The 19,518-nt window shown below is 43.1% G+C and overlaps 1 protein-coding gene across 7 annotated transcripts in view; it reads left to right on the top strand.

The window, feature by feature from the left end:
• Window positions 1-19,518, top strand: part of kmt2a (lysine (K)-specific methyltransferase 2A) — a 66,840-nt gene that overhangs the window by 17,119 nt on the left and 30,203 nt on the right. For 6 of the 7 annotated variants that reach the window (XR_009796240.1, XM_061828592.1, XM_061828590.1 and 3 more), the window contains exons 2-12: window positions 4,616-4,688; window positions 5,875-9,164; window positions 10,191-10,368; window positions 13,067-13,295; window positions 13,998-14,689; window positions 15,934-16,007; window positions 16,419-16,655; window positions 16,840-16,986; window positions 18,547-18,645; window positions 18,922-19,042; window positions 19,400-19,513. Coding sequence is in view for 6 of the 7 variants with exons in the window: in XM_061828592.1 (XP_061684576.1) it covers window positions 4,616-4,688; window positions 5,875-9,164; window positions 10,191-10,368; window positions 13,067-13,295; window positions 13,998-14,689; window positions 15,934-16,007; window positions 16,419-16,655; window positions 16,840-16,986; window positions 18,547-18,645; window positions 18,922-19,042; window positions 19,400-19,513 (5,254 nt within the window). In the remaining variant the exon portion in view is untranslated. The remainder of the gene's footprint in view (window positions 1-4,615; window positions 4,689-5,874; window positions 9,165-10,190; window positions 10,369-13,066; window positions 13,296-13,997; window positions 14,690-15,933; window positions 16,008-16,418; window positions 16,656-16,839; window positions 16,987-18,546; window positions 18,646-18,921; window positions 19,043-19,399; window positions 19,514-19,518) is intronic. The other variant, XM_061828591.1, reaches the window with a different exon arrangement.

Below are 19,518 nucleotides of genomic sequence, written 5' to 3'. Positions count from 1 at the left end.
TTACAATAAATAGAGGCATTAAGACCATTATTTTTTTTCTCTGTCACTATGCCTCACTGGCATAAATAGATGAACAAAGATACACTAATTATTGTCAATGTATTTTTGGAGCAATTAAGTACACAGGTGTATACTGTATATAGTAAATGAATAGCACTTTTAAATATTCACTGTTACATGTGATTGGCGGCACGGTGGCTCATCTGGTAAAGCGTTTTCCTCACAGTTCTGAGGTCCCTGGTTCAACCCCACCTGTGTGGAGTTTGAATGTTCTTCCCGTGCCTGTGTGGGTTTTCTCCAGGCACTCTGGTTTCCTCCAACATCCCAAAAACATGCAACATTAATTGGACACTCTAAATTTCCCCTAGGTGTGATTGTGAGTGCGGCTGTTTGTCTCGATGTGCCCTGCGATTGGCTGGCAACCAGTTCAGGGTGTACCCTGCCTCCTATAAATATTAATTTATACTATAAATATTTTTGTTTCACAGTCATAATGGCCCTTTGAGGGAAACTGGAATAATAATGTGGCTCGTGAGAAAAATGAGCTTGTCACCCCTGGTGTAAAGCCTTATAGGTTCCGGTTGTGGATAATACTCATTGGTGATTGGACAAACCTACAGGAAAAGTAGGTCCACGTGAAGTAGATAATTCATCACTGATTGGATGAGACAGATGACTTCCTTGGACTGTGCCTTCTGTGCCCAGGTGTCCATTTCCTGAGCTGCTTATCCTCACAAGGGTTACGAGAGTGTTGGAGCCTAACCCAGTTTTCTTTGGTAGGGTACACTCTAAACCAGTTACCAGCCAATCGCAGCATACACATAAACAATAAACCATTCACGCCAACTGGCAAATTAGGGTCTTCAATTAACCTACCATGAATACTTTTGGGACGTGGAAGGAAACCGGAGTGCCCGGAGAAAACCCGCACAGGGAGAACATGCAAACTTCACACAAGTGGGGCCAGGATTGGGACACCAGTCCTCAGAACTGTGAGGCAGACAGTCTAACCACTCGTTCATCGTACCAATATGTGCATCCCAACCTTTCTTAAATTCTTTGTCAGTGAGTGCACACTGAGAATGTTCTGTCCTGATGGACTCTATGTATAACGGAAGGAAGCGAGGTGGTGTGGATGAACATTAAAAGAGGCTGCTCGCTGCTGAATTAGTGCCCCAGGTTATCGTCTCCCAATATGTGACACGGTGAAAGCGTGGATTTGAACCCTGCTCTTGACCAGGTTGTAAGCGCTGCTGTAGTTATGTAATGCAGAGCCACAAAATCAGATGGGTTACATGTGTCCTGAGTCAAAATATTGTTTGATGGCAGAACCTACAGTGAAGAAAATAAGTATTAGAACACCGTGCTATATTGCAAGTTCTCCCACTTAGAAATCATGGAGGGGTCTGAAATTTTCATCATAGGTGCATGTCCACTGTGAGAGAGATAATCTAAAAAGAAAAATCCAGAAATCACAATGTATGATTTTTTTTTTTTAATGATTTATTTCTGTGATACAGCTGCAAATCAGTATTTGAACACCTGTCTATCAGCTAGAATTCTGAACCTCAAAGACCTGTTAGTCCGCCTTTAAAGGTCCACCTCCACTCCATGTATTATCCTGAACGCTCATTTTCAAAAGCCACATCACACTTCGAATAACTTCTTGGTCAGAGCATCCAATCAAGCCCTCCCTCTCGTCCAATCAGCGATGAATCTTATGCCCGACCAGTACCTACCTTTTCCGGTAGAATAGATGTTTTTTTTTTTTTACCGTGTTGTTTAATTATTTGTTGTGTTTTGCAGTTCAGGCTCACTGTACCTCCCCATTTCTTCACAACACCGTCCCTGCTCTTGCAACCCTCCCCCACACACTCACCACCACAGGTTGCTTGTTTACATTCTCTTCTTAGTAAAAATGTGCGTATGGTGAAATGGGCGCCTGACAGATTGACAGGCATGAGCTCACATGCATTTCCATGAGGCAGCATGTCATCCACCCTTCTGCTGCTCTCCAGCATAGTGCGATGTGATGTCATTCAGGCCTACACACACCATCTCAGCGAGTTAGAGTTGTTCATTGGCACCCCGCCCCCTTTTTCCTCAAGCGCTGCAACAACGCCCACCAAGAGTGGTTGCATGCTCAGAATGGAGAATGGAATGACTGTGAGGAGAGGGGGAAAGGAGGGGAAATGCTTAGCAACTAGAAGCATTTTTGTGGATGAGACCATGCACAGGGGCAAGTGAATGCTTGTCCCCTCCTTTTTAAAGTTGAAGATGGTTGAATTCTACGTGTTATTTCTTCCTTACTCAACCAGGTTGCAGGTTACTTTTGACTGGTAGTCATTTGAATGCATAAGTCCGCACTCTGATAGCAGCTGCTCTGAAAACTGGGCCAACTAGACCTCAAGTGCATCTCTGCACTGTAACTGCTATAAATAAACATGATAAAAAGACATCCTCACCTCAGCTCTGAAGCGCGCACACACTCAATTGAAGACGTAAAGGCACACTGGGTGCCAAAGGTTGTCCTTCAGTGCATATACTGCAAGCTTCGGCTGGGAGCAAAGATATGTTCTGACTTGTTTTTCATTGTTTTGAACTGCACTCTTTATCGTCCAGCTTTGTTATACCCTTCTACATTAACATCTTGCATGCTAACAGTGTAACCAGTTTGCAATAACGAATAACGGGGGAACACGTTATATGAAAGTATAAACATCATGGGAATGTCCAACAATCACACCGCTCGGGAAGGAAACGGGCTCTGTGTCCCAGAGATGGATGTGTTTTAGTCTGAAATGTGCAAATCAGCCCCAAAGCAAAAGCTAAAGCCCTTGTGAAGATGCTGTTTCAAGCTGGTAAGAAAGTATCATTATCGACAGTGAAATGATTCCGGCACCAACATGGGCTGAAAGGCCACTCATTGAGAAAGAAACCCTTACTCCTAAAAAAGCATGAAAAAGCTACATTAGTTTGCAAAAAGACACCAAGACAAAGCTCTGAACTTCCTGTGGTCTGATGAAACTAAAGTGGAGCTGTTTGGCCCGAATGCCCTTTACATCTGGAGGAAAAAGAGGGAAACTTGTAGATTTGAGAACACCATCCCAACTGTGAAGCATGGAGGTGGCAGCATCACGTTGTGGCACTGTTTAACTGCAGCAGCAACTGGAGCTCTTCACTAAATAGACTATCATGAAGAAATGGAGATATTAAATGGAGATATTGTGGCAGCATCTCAAAACATTAGCAAGGATGCTAAAACTTGGGCACAAAGGGGTCTTCCAAATGGACAATGTCCCTAAGCATACTGCCAAAATGGTTTAAAAGTGGCTTGAGGATAACAAACTTAAGTTCTTGGAGTGGCCATCACAAAGCCTTGATCTGGGTCTCAGTGAAAATTTGTGGACAGATCTGTAAAGGCGTGTGCAAGCGAAGCAAACTACAAACCTGACTCAGTTACACTAGTTCTGTCAGGAGGAATGGGTCAGGATTCCAGCAGAGTACTGTCAGAAGCTTGTGGAAGGTTACCCAAAAAATTTGGCTCAAGTCTTGCAAAGGAAATGCTGCTACTCAGTACTAAGGAAATGTATGTAAACCTTTTGACCTTGAAGAAAATTTTAAATTCTCCAAGAAATTCTCTCATTACTGTGGCTATAAACAAAATAAAATGCTTGCTGATCCTGATTTACATGAAACCGAAGATGTTTAGTCTGTTTTGACTTCAGACAGTGAGACAAAACATGAAATATTTTTGCACAGTGTATGTAAACATCTATCTTGGGCAGAAGGAATTCAAATCAATATAGTTAGAGAATATCAATAATCACCTCAGCATGATGCACTGCAAAAGACTAATGTTAAATGTTGAAGAAATACGTCTTTAGATTAAAGCATATTATTCAATCTTCAACATTCTGGACAGTAATTGTACATTAAATTTTGAGAAGAGATTCACAGATTTTTCCAATATGTTGGTTGCCCCATGTAGCTGATTTGCTTTTCAAAATTCTACCTTTGCAGCAAGTTACCAAGATCCCGTCAGCCTCACTTATTTTTGTGACTTTATTAGAATCACTAAATCAGTCATTGCTTTGACACATAAGCTTTGATTGAGACTTTCAATACTTAAGTTGTTCTGGGCTGGCTTATGACTAAGCAGCTAAACATGAAGTTGCTTCCCCTTGGGGAGCCTGGAAACATTACTGGCTGGGTGTTATTAGTCACTGAATACAATCTGAATGTTGGCATTTCATTTTATCCCCTGTGGTTTGTACCCTCACCGTGAGCAGAAGTGAATCGATTTATTTTTCGCGCTTTAAAATGTTACGTTGACATCAATTTCCTGAAGTCCCATGTGATTTCATCACATTGATTATATTCCTAGCCACATGTTGACAGTCTGTTTACCATCACACAGGTTAGATGCATCAAAACTCTCGAATCTTAGTGACTATCATGCTCATTTTTAAAGGTCTAATATATATTTGCCTTAATTCAGAGTGACTCTAGTGTTGCACATCCGACAAATATTGACACAAATGGATGCCAACTATTTAGACAGAGTGGTCATAAAGTTTTAACTTTCCTCTTTTTCCTTTTTATTTCTTTGTAGGAAGAAGTGTTTGGAGGATTTGGAACAAGCACTGAGCAAAAAAGAATACCAAGTCCATCAACAACCACTTCAGGTACTCAAACTACTTACTGTTATTATTACTTACTTGTTTTTTATTTACCAAGCAAGGTTTGGGTTTATTGACTTGTGGTTGTTGGTTGTCTTTCACCTTGTCTGTGTGGAACTTCTTGTGTATATTTTTTGTTATATGAATCTGGAATTTTACATGACTGTTGGCTGACTGCTTAGCTCATCTGCCTCACAGTTCTGAGATCCCGTGTTCACTCTAGACTCGCCTCTGTCAAGTATGCATGATTTCTCCGTTCCCGCAAACGTTTTCTGCGGGTACTCCGTTTTCCTCCCACATTTCCAAAACATGTATTCATTGAAAAATCTGAATTGCCAGTAGGTTTGAATGAGATTGTGAGTGGTTGTTTATATGCACCTTGACTGACGACCAGTTCAGGGCATACCTCGCCTCTTGCCCGGAGTCAACTGGGATGGCCACCAGCATGCCTGACTGTAGTGAGGATAGGTGGTATGGAAAATGGATGGTTAGCCTCTCTTTGAAATCTATCCATCCATTTTCTGAGCCGCTTATACTCACAAGGGTCGCAGGAAGGTAGCCTATTCCAACTATTTCTGGGCAAGAGGCAGGGTACCCCCTGAACTGGTTGCCAGTCAATCGCAGGGCACATAGAAACGAACAACCACTCGCACTCGTAATCACACTTAGGGGCAATTTAGAATCTCCAATTAATGCATGTTTTCGGAATGTGGGAGGAAGCCAGAGTGCCCGGAGAAAACCGATGCATGCACAGAGAGAACATGCAAACTCCGCACAGGGAGTGCCGGGACTGTACTGCCTACCTTTGAAATATATCTTCAGAAAATAAACACATTTTAAAAATGACCAACCCTTTGTTGTTTACAATGATGGTAACTTTTGTTTTTTTGTGTAAGTTCAGAAACTTTCTGGGATGGTTCATAGATTTGAAAGAAGTTTAAGAAGTAGTTTATCTTTCTCCCAGGTCTTTCAGTATTTTTGTTTTAATTTGCCGTGCTTATGGAGAATCTCTTTGATGCAGGATAAATACAATCAAATGTCTTTCTTTTTTTAGTTTTTTACACAATGTTTTAGCATGAGGGCTATCTTTTCTATTTTTAGACACAAAATGGATGATTTAACTTCAATATCTAATGGTAAAGACTAACATTAACCCTTTAACCCTAACCCTGTTCTTTGAATTTATCATCAGGTCTACCTATACAAGAGAAAAAGCCAAGAGGACGTCCACCGCGCACCCTTACTGCCCAAAAAGCTGTTGCTGCAGGTCGACTTTCCCCTTCGTCCCTTTTCTCACACACACAGACCAAACCTGAAGACCCTGAAAGGCCAGCTGAAAAAGTGAAGAGACTCCCAGGGAGGCCACCTGGCACTGGAGAAAAGCGAAGAGGTCGTCCCCCATCATCAAGTTCCAAGAAAGGCTGGAGTGTGGGAAGCCCTGCGGCAGCGGAGGATAGTAGACAAGCAGGTTCTGAGTCGAGCGTGGACACAGAGGAGGACAGAGATGGAAAAGGTGCAAAGAGGGCACCACAGTGCTCTGGTCAGCCACATGATGAAAATCTACCCCAAGGTGGGCGCGGTGAATCCAAAGTTTCCAACTTAAAGAGAGCAACTACACTTACATCATTCAAGTCACGGCTCAAGGCGTTGCCTGGCGTGCCTCGACGTAGGCGTGGACGCCCTCCCTCGGCAGAGCGGCTCAAAGCTGAGGCGGCTGTGGCTGAGCTGTCTGCCTCCACTGAATGTGGGGAAGGAAAACATCAAGCCTTTAAAGGAGGGGACAGAGGCGCAGGACCACAGCAGTCCATGCTGACTAATGTGAATGCTGAGGAAGACCAGGACTCTTCCAAACTTCCCTCCATGCCAGACCCAGCGGTAGGACTCAGAAAAAGCCCTCGACACAGGAAGCCCATCAGGATTGTCCCATCTTCAAAGCGCACTGATGCAACCATCGCTAAACAGCTACTGCAGCGAGCTAAGAAAGGAGCACAGAAGCGACTGGAAAAGGAAGCCGAGGCTGGTGGGACTGGTCCCTTTGAGACCGGTATCAGGAAGACCCAGCTGAAGAACATTAGGCAGTTCATCATGCCTGTGGTTAGCACCGTATCCCTTCGTATAATCAAAACCCCAAAGCGGTTCATTGAAGACGAAGGCCACTTTGTGTCCCCTCCACCTCATATGAAGATCGCACGTTTGGAGGCACCAAACCCATCTGTCTCCACATCCACCCAACCCACTTCCACCAATTCTTCCCCTTCACCGGCAATGGTCTCCACGACAGTGGCCACCACGAGTACTGGTACTACTGCTCCCAACGACTCCCTCCCGCCTCCACTACCTCCAGCAACTACCCCCTCTGCTCCATCAACAACTGACCGTCTTCTCAATAGCAATACCGAAAATGCGGCCAATGGACGTTTCAGTAGTAGTGCTGCTTCTTGCGGTTCAAGTGCTGTGTCACAGCATTCATCCCAACTTTCCTCAGCAGAGTCTTCCAGATCTAGCAGCCCCACTCTGGATGACTCCTCGTGCGATTCTCAGGCATCCGAGGGCACGCAAGCCCTGTCTGAGCCTGAGGACCACTCTCCATCCTCGCAGGTAGACAGGGAGCCCAATCTGTTACACAGGTCCCAGCCTCCCTCACCTCCTTCGGAGCCAGAGCGTGTTTTATCCAAGAGGAGTCGACGTGGCCGTAGAGGACAGGGTGTGAGTCGGAGTGATCAAGGCCTGACTGCGAGGGATACTCTAGCCTCTAGTGCCAAAAAGCCAATCATCAGCCCACCCATGGGGGTGCTGATGTCCTCCTCCGCACTTCTAAACACACAAGTTTCATCCACAGCATCTTCGTCTTCTTCGCCTCCACCTCCCCCTCTCCTCACACCACCACAGCCTCCTCATTCAGCCTCTGCTAGTACAGCTGCTATTAGTGAGCACCATTCCCAGTCACCCTGGTTGCCACACCCCATCCCTCCATTCATGTCCGGGTCATCAGTGCTATCTGGTATGTCGGACAAACGGAGCCGCTCCATTCTGAGAGAGCCTACCTTCCGCTGGACGTCGCCGTCCCACCCTGAATACCAGTACTTCTCTTCTGCCAAGTACGCCAAGGAGGGCCTCATTCGGAAACCAATTTTTGACAACTTTCGTCCTCCCCCTCTAACCGCTCAAGATGTTGGGCTGCTGCCTCAAGGTGTCAGCGGAGTAGGGGGGACTGCTCCCGGTGCCTTCCCCGCACAAGGCGGTGGATCAGGAACGGGTAACCGCCTGTTTGCAACTCATCACCCTCACACCCATCCCTCCTCATCCCGCTTTGATGTACCTCTCCAGAAGCGTAGCCCGCTTCTGCGTGCCCCACGTTTTACTGCCAGTGAAGCCCACTATAGAATATTTGAGTCGGTAACACTGCACTCGTCCTCTGGGAGCAGTCCAGGATCTCTATCCCCTCACCATAAATCTTCAAGCTCCAGCAGAAGTTCACGGCGCAGGAGACGATTTATCTCTGGAATTTTACGTGGCCATACGCGGTCTCCATCCCACTCGATGACCAGGCGCAGCAGTCAAATTGGAAGCCGAATATCTGTGGGCAGAGGCTCCTCCAAGATGTGTGCTGTGTCTGACTCTGTGTCAAGTAATAATCCCAGCTCCTTGCAGGGGGGCTCCGCCACTTCACTAGCTACTAGTGCCTTAACTCCTGCTCCCTTTGGGAACTTTTCTGTTTCCATGGGTCTGACCTCACAGGGGATACCTGACAGCAGGAGAGGGCCGGCTGGAGACCCACCACCACCTTTATCAACTACATCGTCATCCTCCTCGCCTGTTTTCCCCCACTTTCCTTCTAGTGACCAGGACACAGGGCGAGGAGCTGGAAAAGGAAGTAAAGAGAAAAGCATGCCAGCTCCCCAGGAGCCTCCTCCAAAGGACAAAGAAAGAGATGCTGAGAAAAACAGGGAGAAGGAAAATAAAAAGGATGGGAGGAAGGATCTGGAGAAAAGGAGTAAAGTTACCACTCCAGATGGCTCCCCAATTGCACCCCCTGGGCTCTTTATAGAAGGGAGGGACTCCGAAGATGCACTTTTATCTATTGCTACTAAAAAGGCTACAGGGAGGAAAAAATCAATGTCAGTTGATGCGGTTACAGACAATTCATCCTCTGAGTTCCGTAGTCTCCATGCCACTGCTCCCAATTCCATTGCAAAGGACCGTTTGCCTAAGAGAGGGAGAGCCAATGAAAAGGGGGCAGATGTAGAGGATGGGGAAAAGGAGGAAGAGAAACAAAGTGCTCCCAGTCATCATTCAACGAGCCTTCCAGGGCAGCCAGGCAAGCAGTTTCTCCCAGTTTCCTCGCTTGGATCAGTGTTGGAAGAAGCAGAGAAACAACCTGCTGCCGACAAGCGGGTAGTTGGACTTCTAAGAAAGGCCAAGGCCCAGTTCTTTGAGATCAAGAAGAACAAGCTAAAACCTGCAGACCAAACTAAGGTCCAGGTCAGTTTTCATTGAAACATAAGTCTCTGTATTTACAAATGCAGTTATAGTCAAGTGTTTTTTTTTCAATTTATGAATAGAAATCTGTAGAGCTGCAACAATCATTTAATTTAATAACAAATCAACTATCTAATTAATACTAATAATTTTGCATATTCGATTGACAAAAGTTACTGAGCTTGATTGTCAAAATCCTCTGAAATTCAGCCTCTCAACAGTAAATATTAATATGATTGGAAAGCAGTAAATAGTAATTATATGTTTTGTTTAACAAAGCAGCAGCACGGTGAAAGACTGGTTAGCACAGTTAGCCCAGCCTTCTTGTGTGAATTTTGCATGGTGCTCCGGTCTCTTCCCACATTCCAAAAACATACATGGTAGCATACACTGTCTGTAGGTGTGAATGGTTGTTTGTATGTGCCCTGCGATTGGCTAGTGACCAAATCAGGGTGTACACCGTCTTTCACCCACCCAAAGTCACCATATTTTGGAAAGAAACTGTCAACAATTTTTCCCTTTTTCTGACATGTTATGTACCAAACTTGTAGCGGAATCACAATCGATTTATGTTTATACATCAATTTGAAATAGTCCTGTTTTTGTATAGAGATAGAAATATTGAAAATTTAACATTAATCAGGAAAAAAAAATTGACAGATGAATTGATTTTAAAAATATTTTAGTTGCAGCCCTAGAAATCGGTTGCACTTAAAGTGAAACCTGATAATAGGAAAGTCCCACAGAGGGTGTTGCTTGAGGGGATTTCTGTTGTCTTCATACATTATGCACGGAGCAACATCACCTGTGATTTTGAAAGCAATCCTTTGAATAGTTATTTCTGTTCTTCTACGTCTAATTCCTTTGATTACTTGGCCATTGCACTCCTACATGGGTTGGGCTATTTTTAGCAACTTGACCTTGAGTTTTCATTTGCAGCTTTGTTCCAATGAAACTGGGACCGACGTTACTGTATGTCTATGAACAGAGTATAACTATCTGTTATACTTGTTTAATTGTTGGGAGCAGGGTCAAGAAAGTGACTCTTCAGAGACCTCTGTACACAGTCCACGCATCAAGCACGTGTGCCGCCGTGCAGCTGTGGCTCTTGGCCGCAACCGAGCAGTGTTCCCTGATGACATGCCCACACTTAGTGCCTTGCCCTGGGAGGAGAGGGAGAAGATCCTGTCTTCCATGGGGAATGATGGTGAGGAAATATGGACACATTTCACTCACTTATGGACTTCACTTTTCTTGTGTTGATTTTTTTGTTTAATAATTATATATTGGTTAGACTCATTTCATTTATACTACCATATTGTTATTGGCTCCGGCACTCCCGCAACACTTGTGAGGATGTGCGGCTTGGACAATGGAATGGATTATTTATCTATTGATTTTTCCTGTTTGGCTGTTAGGTCAAGCAGAATGAAGGCTTGGTATCGCTGTCATGCCAGAACAGTTTTAGTGTGTCATAGGAGAGTCTATAGGCTGCCACTATGGTTTCTTAGTGTTGCAAAGGTCGATCAGGTGAACAGAACAAAGTTTCTTGAGGGAAGTGAGAAAAAAGGACAAAGGTCTAATTGCAAACAAAATGAAACAAGTAAAAGCTTATACATCTAGAACAATGACACATTACATATGAGTGTTGTATGGGGTAGTTGTGCTACACCCTGCGCGGGAAAGACAAGAAGAGATAGGACAGGGGAAAATGCATGCAGGACAAGGGTCATGAACCCGAGTGTACAACTGAAGTGTACTGAGAGTGACTGTGTAAATCATAAGTCTATAGGATGCTCGTGTGAGTGAGGTGTTCCCCAAGCAATTTGTATATTTATGTATTATTTGCTGCAGTAAGTGAATGGTCCCACGCCCAGCGAAAAAGTCCCAGGTGCGCAGACGCATGGATATGAATTAACCGTTTCCCATGCTGGATGATTGACAGAAGTGTCCAGTGATTGCTGTGGCTTCACCGCGTTGGCAGACCCAACAATCAATTGACAGGTGGAATCAGCGCCAGGAGTCCACCCGAGAGATACCCTGTAGACGGGACACACCCCAGACCGAGGGATCCAGGGCAGTCAGCTGGCCCCACCGATGTGCTTGGCTAACTGGTCACCCAGAGGCGGCCAGATCCCTGACTGGCAGTCATTGGCCCTACCTTGTGTGTCAGTCCCGTCCCCCGAGAGGTGTGGTGCATTAAAATCTGAAGAGGCCACGGGGTCTGGTGGCAGGTGTGCCAGGCACAGCCAAATCCCCCGCACTCAAGACCCACTGTCCCCCAGAGATGAGTGTATGTGATTCATTAAAAGACATGGGGATGAGTGTATGATTTATTAAAATGTTGGGGGGCAGGTAGGGCTGAGGGGCAGGGGCTCAAACAGGGAAACATCACTGATCCTGAAACCCGGTCCAACACCTACACCCTCAAGAACCCATACCAGTCTCCCAGGAATCCCTGAATATGTGTGTGTGCCCAAATGTGATGAGTGGCAAAAATATTTACAGGGAGTGGTATGAGGGTGTGCTAAGTGAGTGAGAGGAATGGCAGGTCAGGCCCATCAGGCAGGATAACTATGGACGAAGAGGGCTGGCCCACCTTCTTCCTTTGCAGAAGATGCTTCACCATTTATACGACAAACTCCAGTTGTTAAAAGTTGCTCTGGAGTCTTGGTATTCTTTTTTTGATTGCTGCTTTTAATTTATTGTATTGAAGAAAGTTTCCAACTGTTCTTTTGAATTTTTAGAATGGTTCATCATGGGTCCTAAAAACTTTGTTCAATAGTTGTTGAAGAATGCAATGCAACAATTCCATGTTGTTTCCCATGTGCTAAAAGGAAAGGATACATAGTTATTGTCCAAATCTGGATTATGATAGATTGGGCAGCACATACTGGACCTTATTGAGATCCTGTAGATTTGAAACTTTTCCGCCAAACCCTTAAGATAGATTTTTGGATTTTTGAAGCGTTTATGATGTTTACGATTTGTGGAAATGAATGAGAGTTTGATATTGTTGGACTCTGTCTGTCTGTTCCAATTCTAGCCAAGAGATGCTCTTCATTGGGTGCATCCTTTTGATTAATTGGGTAGCTAAATAATAGTGTTTAAAGCATTTAGGCCTCCCTCCTGTTTAGTTTTCTGAAAATGAGATGAATTCTATTTTTCTCATTTTTTTAAAATCAAAATGTATTATGGCAGAATTTAATATTTAGGACCATTTAAATGTGGTTTTAAATTGAATAATTTGAGGTAAGGTTTTCATTTTTATAGTGGCTATTTTTCCCAGTAGTAATATATGGAAATGATTCCAGCGTTTTATACCAGATGGGATTTCCTCCAGAAGTGTTGTGTAGTAGTGATATATGGAAATGATTCCAGCGTTTTATACCAGATGGGATGTCCTCCAGAAGTGTTGTGTAATGTAAATTAGTTATTAGTAATATATTAATACCTAAATACTAAATGTTTTCTTTAGGAATGGGGTAATCTGGGATTTGATCTATAGCATTCCATGAGTCTGCTGTTATTGAAAGTATTGTTTGATTTTGTCCTGTTGAACGAGTAATATGATACTTGTCAAAATGTTTTAATGAGATGGAATACTGCCTGAAGAGAAGACTTGGGTTCCAGTAAATTAAGAATATCATCAACATACAAATTGATTTTGTGTTCTGTCACCGGTGAGCAAATACATTTTCAAATTAGCATTCTGACATGTAGCGGTAGCAAGAGGTTTGATGAATATTGCATCAGCTTTGGTAAGTGTGGCATCCTTGTCTAATTCCTCTTTGTAAAGTAACACTTTGTCATCCTATTTGTGGTAACTTGTTGCTTTCGACGAGTTGTATAAATATTTGCTTCTGTTGTGGTCCATCTAAAGATGTACGTATTCCTGCTTTCAGACAAGTCATCAGTCGCAGGCTCAGAGGAGGCCGAGCCTCAATCTCCACCCATAAAGCCACGCGAGACACGGCAAAGGACCATTCAAGAAGCTCCTCCCAAAAAGGGTCGGCGGTCACGGCGCTGTGGCCAATGTTCAGGCTGTCAAGTTCCTGAAGATTGTGGGGTGTGTACCAACTGCCTTGACAAACCCAAGTTTGGGGGACGGAACATCAAAAAGCAGTGCTGCAAGTAAGTCTTACTAGATCAGTGCTATTTATAAGGATGCACTGATACCACTTTCCCAAGTATTTAACTAATTATGGACTCTTTAGCTGAGCCAATCAGACGATGGGGAGGGGAAAAACACCACTCACTGTGGTGAATTTAAAGTTTTAATTAGTTAGACCATTTCAAAAGTTTGTGTTTTACTTGTTTGAAGCAGAAATCTGAGTGGACAAAAATAAATTCTGCATACTGAAAGTATTCAGACACCTAAAGTTTATTTTTATTTTTTTTATAATTTGCTCAAGTCATTTAAGTTAACTTTTTCCCTCAGTGTACACAGCCCCCAATATGGACAGACAAAATTGAATTGTTCACATTTTTGCAGATTGCAGAAAGAAAAACTGAAATAAGCCATAAGCATTCAGACGCTTTGTTGTGACACTAACACATTTAACTCAGGTGCTGTCCATTTCTTCTGAGCATCCTTGAAATGGTTGTACACCTTCGTCAGAGTCCAGCTTTATTTGATTATACTCATTGGGCTCGATTAGGAAAGCCACAAACCTGTCTATCTACAACCTTACAGCTCACTGCATGTCAGCGCAAATGAGAATCATGAGGTCAAAAGAACTACTTCAAAAACTCAAATTGACTTGACTATAACAAGTCATCAGTCAATGTAACAATTAAGAAATCAGTAGAGTCATTTTCTGTTCCCACCTACAGGATGAGAAAGTGTCAGAACTTGCAGTGGATGCCCTCAAAGCTGTTTCTGCAAAAGCAAGGCAAAGGTAAGAAAGACAAGAAGAAGCACAGGTTAGCTGAGAAGAAGGAGGGTCTCAATCCAGTTAAAGGACAGAATTCTGAAGCTGGCACCAAGCCCGTTACTGCACTGCCAAAGGATGAACTTGCCCACAAAAAGAGTGAAATTCCTCCTCACGACCCTGGCGAAGAGAAGTCAAAAGAGCAGTCATCACCACAAGTATCCTCTCCAGCTCCGTCATCTTCTCCTTCCCCAGATGAATCCCCACAAACTACCAGCGCATTCACAGCCCTGGCCCAATCCGCTGACCCCAAGCATCTCTCTCTCTCAAACACAATCCCTAGCAAGAAGTTTAAAAAGGGGCAGCAGACAGCATCACTCTCATCCTCCTCTTCGTCGTCCCCCTCCTCGTCTAGCTCGTCGTCGTCCTCATCCTCCTCATCTTCTTCCTCCTCATCCTCAGCTCAGAATTCCCCCGCCCCTTCCCCATCTATCCCAGCACATCCTCAACCGTCCCCACAGCCGCAGGGGCCGCAAAGCGATAAGGCACCCACAAGGAAAGACTCCTCACCCAAGATTCCATTCAGCGAACCCCAGAAGACCCAGCAGCAATCACCGCAACAGAAGAGCTCAACAACAGCACCATCAGATACAAGTAAGGGACTGGCGAGATCTTTTGGCTTTTTTTTTTGTTTTGTTTTGTTTTGGGTTTTTTTTTTTTGCATATTTTCCACTACACACTTGGGATGGGCTGTTTTTCACTTCAAAATTAAAATCACACTCCATAGAACATACCAGCAAATTAAAATAAAATAACGTGCAAACTAAAGATATGTTAAATTTAGTAATTTTCTGACATGTATCCTCAAATTTTACTAGGGCTGCAGCTATTGAATATTCATCAGTACTATTTTCGTCCATTTGTTGTTGCCTTCCTTACGTTCCAAGCTAGCTGTGACTTTGAGTGAGTGTGGCCTAAATAAAAAAAACGGGGAGGGGGTCTGGTCTGCGGACATTGGAGTCAGCAAACTATACTTGTAGTTTGCAGTTTTGAACTCAGGTTGGTAACTGACTTTTAATTGGCTAGCCTCAGCCAGTCTGCGTCTTAAGTGCTTGGGTGTCTGTTGTAGCCTTAGCAGCATGAGTATGAGTGTGCTTATTACGTGTTTGTTTTATTACTTTTTGTCGACTAAAGTGATTTGAAAGTGCACCAGAAGCTGCGTCAATCCATAACCACTTTGTGGGGGTATTACAATCCTACAATAACTGGAGGTAGTAGGCAAGATTGAATGAGTTTACATCGATAAGTTTTGTTGGCGATCGTAGAGGCACATGAAATAGTTGTACGTTGCTTTAGTTACGCTGCACATTTATTCCTTTTTTTGAGAGTGAAATGATTCCAAACTTATGACATTGTGTCTTTCACACTCTTTCATCCTGGCATGCCGCCATGGCACCATCATATTTCCACAGAGTGGTGCGTGCTTCTGTAGTAGCATTAATCCATGTCGGCAAATGATCATTGCTTTGAGGCAGCTATTTTGCTTAAACCTTTTTAAGTAATCACATTATTTGAGTTATTCAACCACTGTATCTAGAACATCCCATGACCAAATCTGGAAAACTGAAAAACTGACTTACTCCGGATACTACACTAAAGCAAATTTATTTGTATACCGCATTTCATACACAAGGTAATTCAATGTGCTTTACATGATTAAAAGCATTCAAATACAAAGAACTAAAAACACTTGAAAATAAAAAGTACAATTGAGCATAACTATAAACTGTGCCTGGTGGCACCACCTTTTGTTCATGGAAAAGAGATATTGATTTGGAACATGGTGAAAGGTCATTAGATTCAAATTGACTTTTTTCCTTGTTTTATATCTTTCATAGTTGACCCAAAGCAGCTGAAGAAGCAAATTTTTCGCTCTGCTCTTCCAACTCTTAAAGAGAAACCAAAAGACAAGGTAGGAAATGTGCTTTTCCCCATCCCCTGACCCCCCACTTTTTTAGCAATTGATCAAACTCAAGGTTGAATATAATTACATGCTTTAATGGAATTAGCAGTTCATTTATTTTTCTTAGGCTATTAAAAAGTGTATGGATTCGATGCATTCTGCTTAGTTCTTACAGTTAATTTGAGGATTACATCGATTCAGGTGTAAAAATGTATGCACTTGTTGCTATGCCAGACATTTGATCCATGTTTTTAGTTATGGAAGCTCTCTATGATGTCTAGTAGAGAGTTTTCCTTAAGCTGCTGTTTTCATTTCTACACGTCTCCAAATGAAAACCTTAAGAGATGATGCTGTCTGTAAGCACAACAATCACTGTATTTGTATCTTTTTTTTTTTTCCTCTTACGCTGTACCCGAGTAGACGCTGGCCACTAAACCCCCTGGCAGCTGTACTTTAAACTGGCTGGGCACTCCCTCGACTAGGGGCCAGGCGAAGTCCGCGGCGCCCTGCGACGGAGTGCATCGTATCAGAGTGGATTTCAAGAGGGACCATGATGTGGAGAAGGTGTGGGAGGCGGGTGGCCTCAGCCTACTCACCTCTGTGCCTGTCACACCCAGGGTGCTCTGCTTCTTATGTGCAAGCAGTGGAAATGTTGAGGTAGACAAAATAAAATGCATTAGTTTCCTTACACATATGAAGCACTTTCAATTACATTTTCCACCAGCTTCATTGCATAAACATAGTTAAATTCATGTTTGCCTGTTAAGTTGGTGATGGGAATCTATAATAGCAATTGCGGTGCATGAAATCTAAATGTGTTGGTTCCTTTGTGTCTGCCTAGTTTGTTTTCTGCCAGGTGTGCTGCGAACCGTTCCATCTCTTTTGCCTGGGAGAGTCTGAGCGTCCTATCCAAGAGCAATTTGAAAACTGGTGTTGTCGCCGATGCCGTTTCTGCCAGGCCTGTGGCCGCCAGCACCAGAAAGCTAAAGTGAGCCATTCAGTACAGTTTGGATAATTTTTTGGGTCAGGCAGAAAAGAAGCTCAATCAAGGATGACACCGTGTAAAATGGCTGTGGAATCTTCCTTAGAGAGACACTTGCTGGCATTCCATGGGGACAGCCATAAATCAGCTTTATGGATTTGTGCCTTAATTTTGATTATTTAACTGAAATCTTGTGCATGCTGCACATGGTGTGAAACTCAGATGGTTGTCATTACAGTTTTATCTTTACATTATTTATCTATCTATACACATTTTTTACACTTAGAAGTCAAACTCTTTGTTCATTGTTTTGTCCTGTTAGTACTATTTGACAAACAACACAGATATGATTGATCTTCTCATTGGAGGTTTGCTTGGCAAATTGATTTTTTTTTTTTTTTTTTTTTTTACGCTCCAAGTTGTTTGGAAAAAATCTCCGCCTAAAGGGCGTTAAGTTATTTATTGCTTTGATTGGCTTCCATTTTTGGCTCCTCTACATGTCTCTGGCTTGCTCCGTGCAGACTGTGGCTGAAAGCTGCTGGCAAGGCCACTGGTGTGTCGAACCACTGCAGATAAATCCTTGAATATGGGAACTCTATGGTCATAAAAATCATGCCTAATACACTTCTAAACGTATGTGTCTTAGTTAGACAGTACATCTCTCGAAGAACTTGCCAATGAAAATTTTGTACTGTACAGTGTTTATAGTATTGTAACTCTCTGATATAACTCCCCGAGGTAAGCAAAATGTAGAGAATAATGATGTTAATTCATTACACTAATATAGAAACAGCTCTGATTATTGTGCACCACTGTGAACTACATTTTCAGTAATAAACATATTACATAAATACTGATCTGATAATGTTCGTCAAAATTGAGAATTATTGTTACAATTTTTACATTGGGACATCATTCTAGTGAAAGTCATCATAGTGGGGATGGGCGGTTCATTTGAGATAAATTAATTGATAATTTGTGGGGAAAATGTAGATCTTGAGCAAGGATCACATTTGGTTATCCTTTCCAGAAGGAATGGGTTGGAATGGATGCTGAGTGGATACCATTAATCACATGATGTGAAGCTATACAATGTTAATGTAAACAGCATTAGAGTCATTTTAATGAGATGAAGTGCCGTAAGTACACACCTCTGGGGAAGATCGTCTGCTTAGGACCTGTCTTAGTAGTTCAATCTTACGACAGCCTCACTTCGCCAACCCCCACCTGGATGGCAGTAAAACGGGCCGACATGTCAGGGGGTGAGACAGGGCGAGTGGCTTGTTGCATAATTGGCAAGGTTTAACCGAATACGAGGGTGTGGTCTTAAGTCAAGATTTAATCATTTCTACAGAGCTAGCTGCTATAATTTCTGCGGGTAGTTCATTCCGACTACTAGATCACCAATGGAGAGAATGTTCGAGAACCTGCTGACTTCTTTTTAGGTTTCGAAGTAATCAAAAGATCAGCATATTGTCAGTATTATCCTTAGGATTAATTGAATGTTCTTTGTGAATAATGACATTATGCGTATTTACATGATCTCGTCTTAATTTGGGCCCGTAGCAGCAGCTGTTGGAGTGTGATAAGTGCCATAACAGTTATCACCCGGAGTGCCTGGGTCCCAACCACCCTGCAAAACCCACCAAAAAGAAGAAAGTCTGGGTATGATGAATACTTTCAACGGTAGCCTCCAAACACCTTCTCACCTTGATGTGTGTACTCTTGCACCAAAGTTCTTCCAGCCTTTTGTTCACACGTGATCTTTCCAGGTTTGGCACACTAGTGTCAAATCCATCCACCTACGTCTTTCTCCCAGACAGCAACTACGAAAACATTACACTTATGTCACAGTGTCACTTTAACACCTTCTTTACACAACTGCCTGCTAGTTTGAGCAACACAGTCCCCAACTCGTTTGTTGTGTGTTTATTTTTCCAGATTTGCACCAAGTGTGTGCGTTGTAAGCGTTGTGGAGCCACCAAACCTGGAAAGTCCTGGGATGCCCAGTGGTCACATGACTTTTCCATGTGTCACAACTGTGCCAAACTCTTTGCTAAAGGTGATCAGTACCCAGTAGCTATTGTCCTTAGGTCAAAGAAAGAATCATGTTGGTTTTGAATGACAATTTACACATAATGACCAGTGATAAATGAGGTAACAACTCTGAGTCACAAGTGATTTATTTGATAAATCTTTATTAATTCAGAAACTGGATAATTAGTTATTGAAGCGCAATACAGTAAATTTGATGAGAACAATAAATAGCCAAAAATCGATGCCTGTGCAAACAGTCGCAAGTAATATTAAGCACAAGTAAGAGCAGGTACATCTTCAACATCATGGTGTTTTTTTTTACAGTGAGCTGAAAAAAAAATGCTGACATTAATTACAAATACTTTTTTATTCCATATCACAGGGAACACCTGCCCACTTTGCAATAAGTGCTACAATGATGACGATCAGGAGAGCAAGACAATAAAGTGTGGACGCTGCAACCGTTGGGTTCATACCAAGTGTGAGAGCCTGACAGGTTTG

This window comes from Syngnathoides biaculeatus, chromosome 8, assembly GCF_019802595.1.
Source record: "Syngnathoides biaculeatus isolate LvHL_M chromosome 8, ASM1980259v1, whole genome shotgun sequence".
NCBI classification, from domain to species: Eukaryota; Metazoa; Chordata; class Actinopteri; order Syngnathiformes; family Syngnathidae; genus Syngnathoides; species Syngnathoides biaculeatus.
Note: the sequence above shows the minus strand (reverse complement) of the source record. Positions and strands in the feature narration are given on the sequence as shown.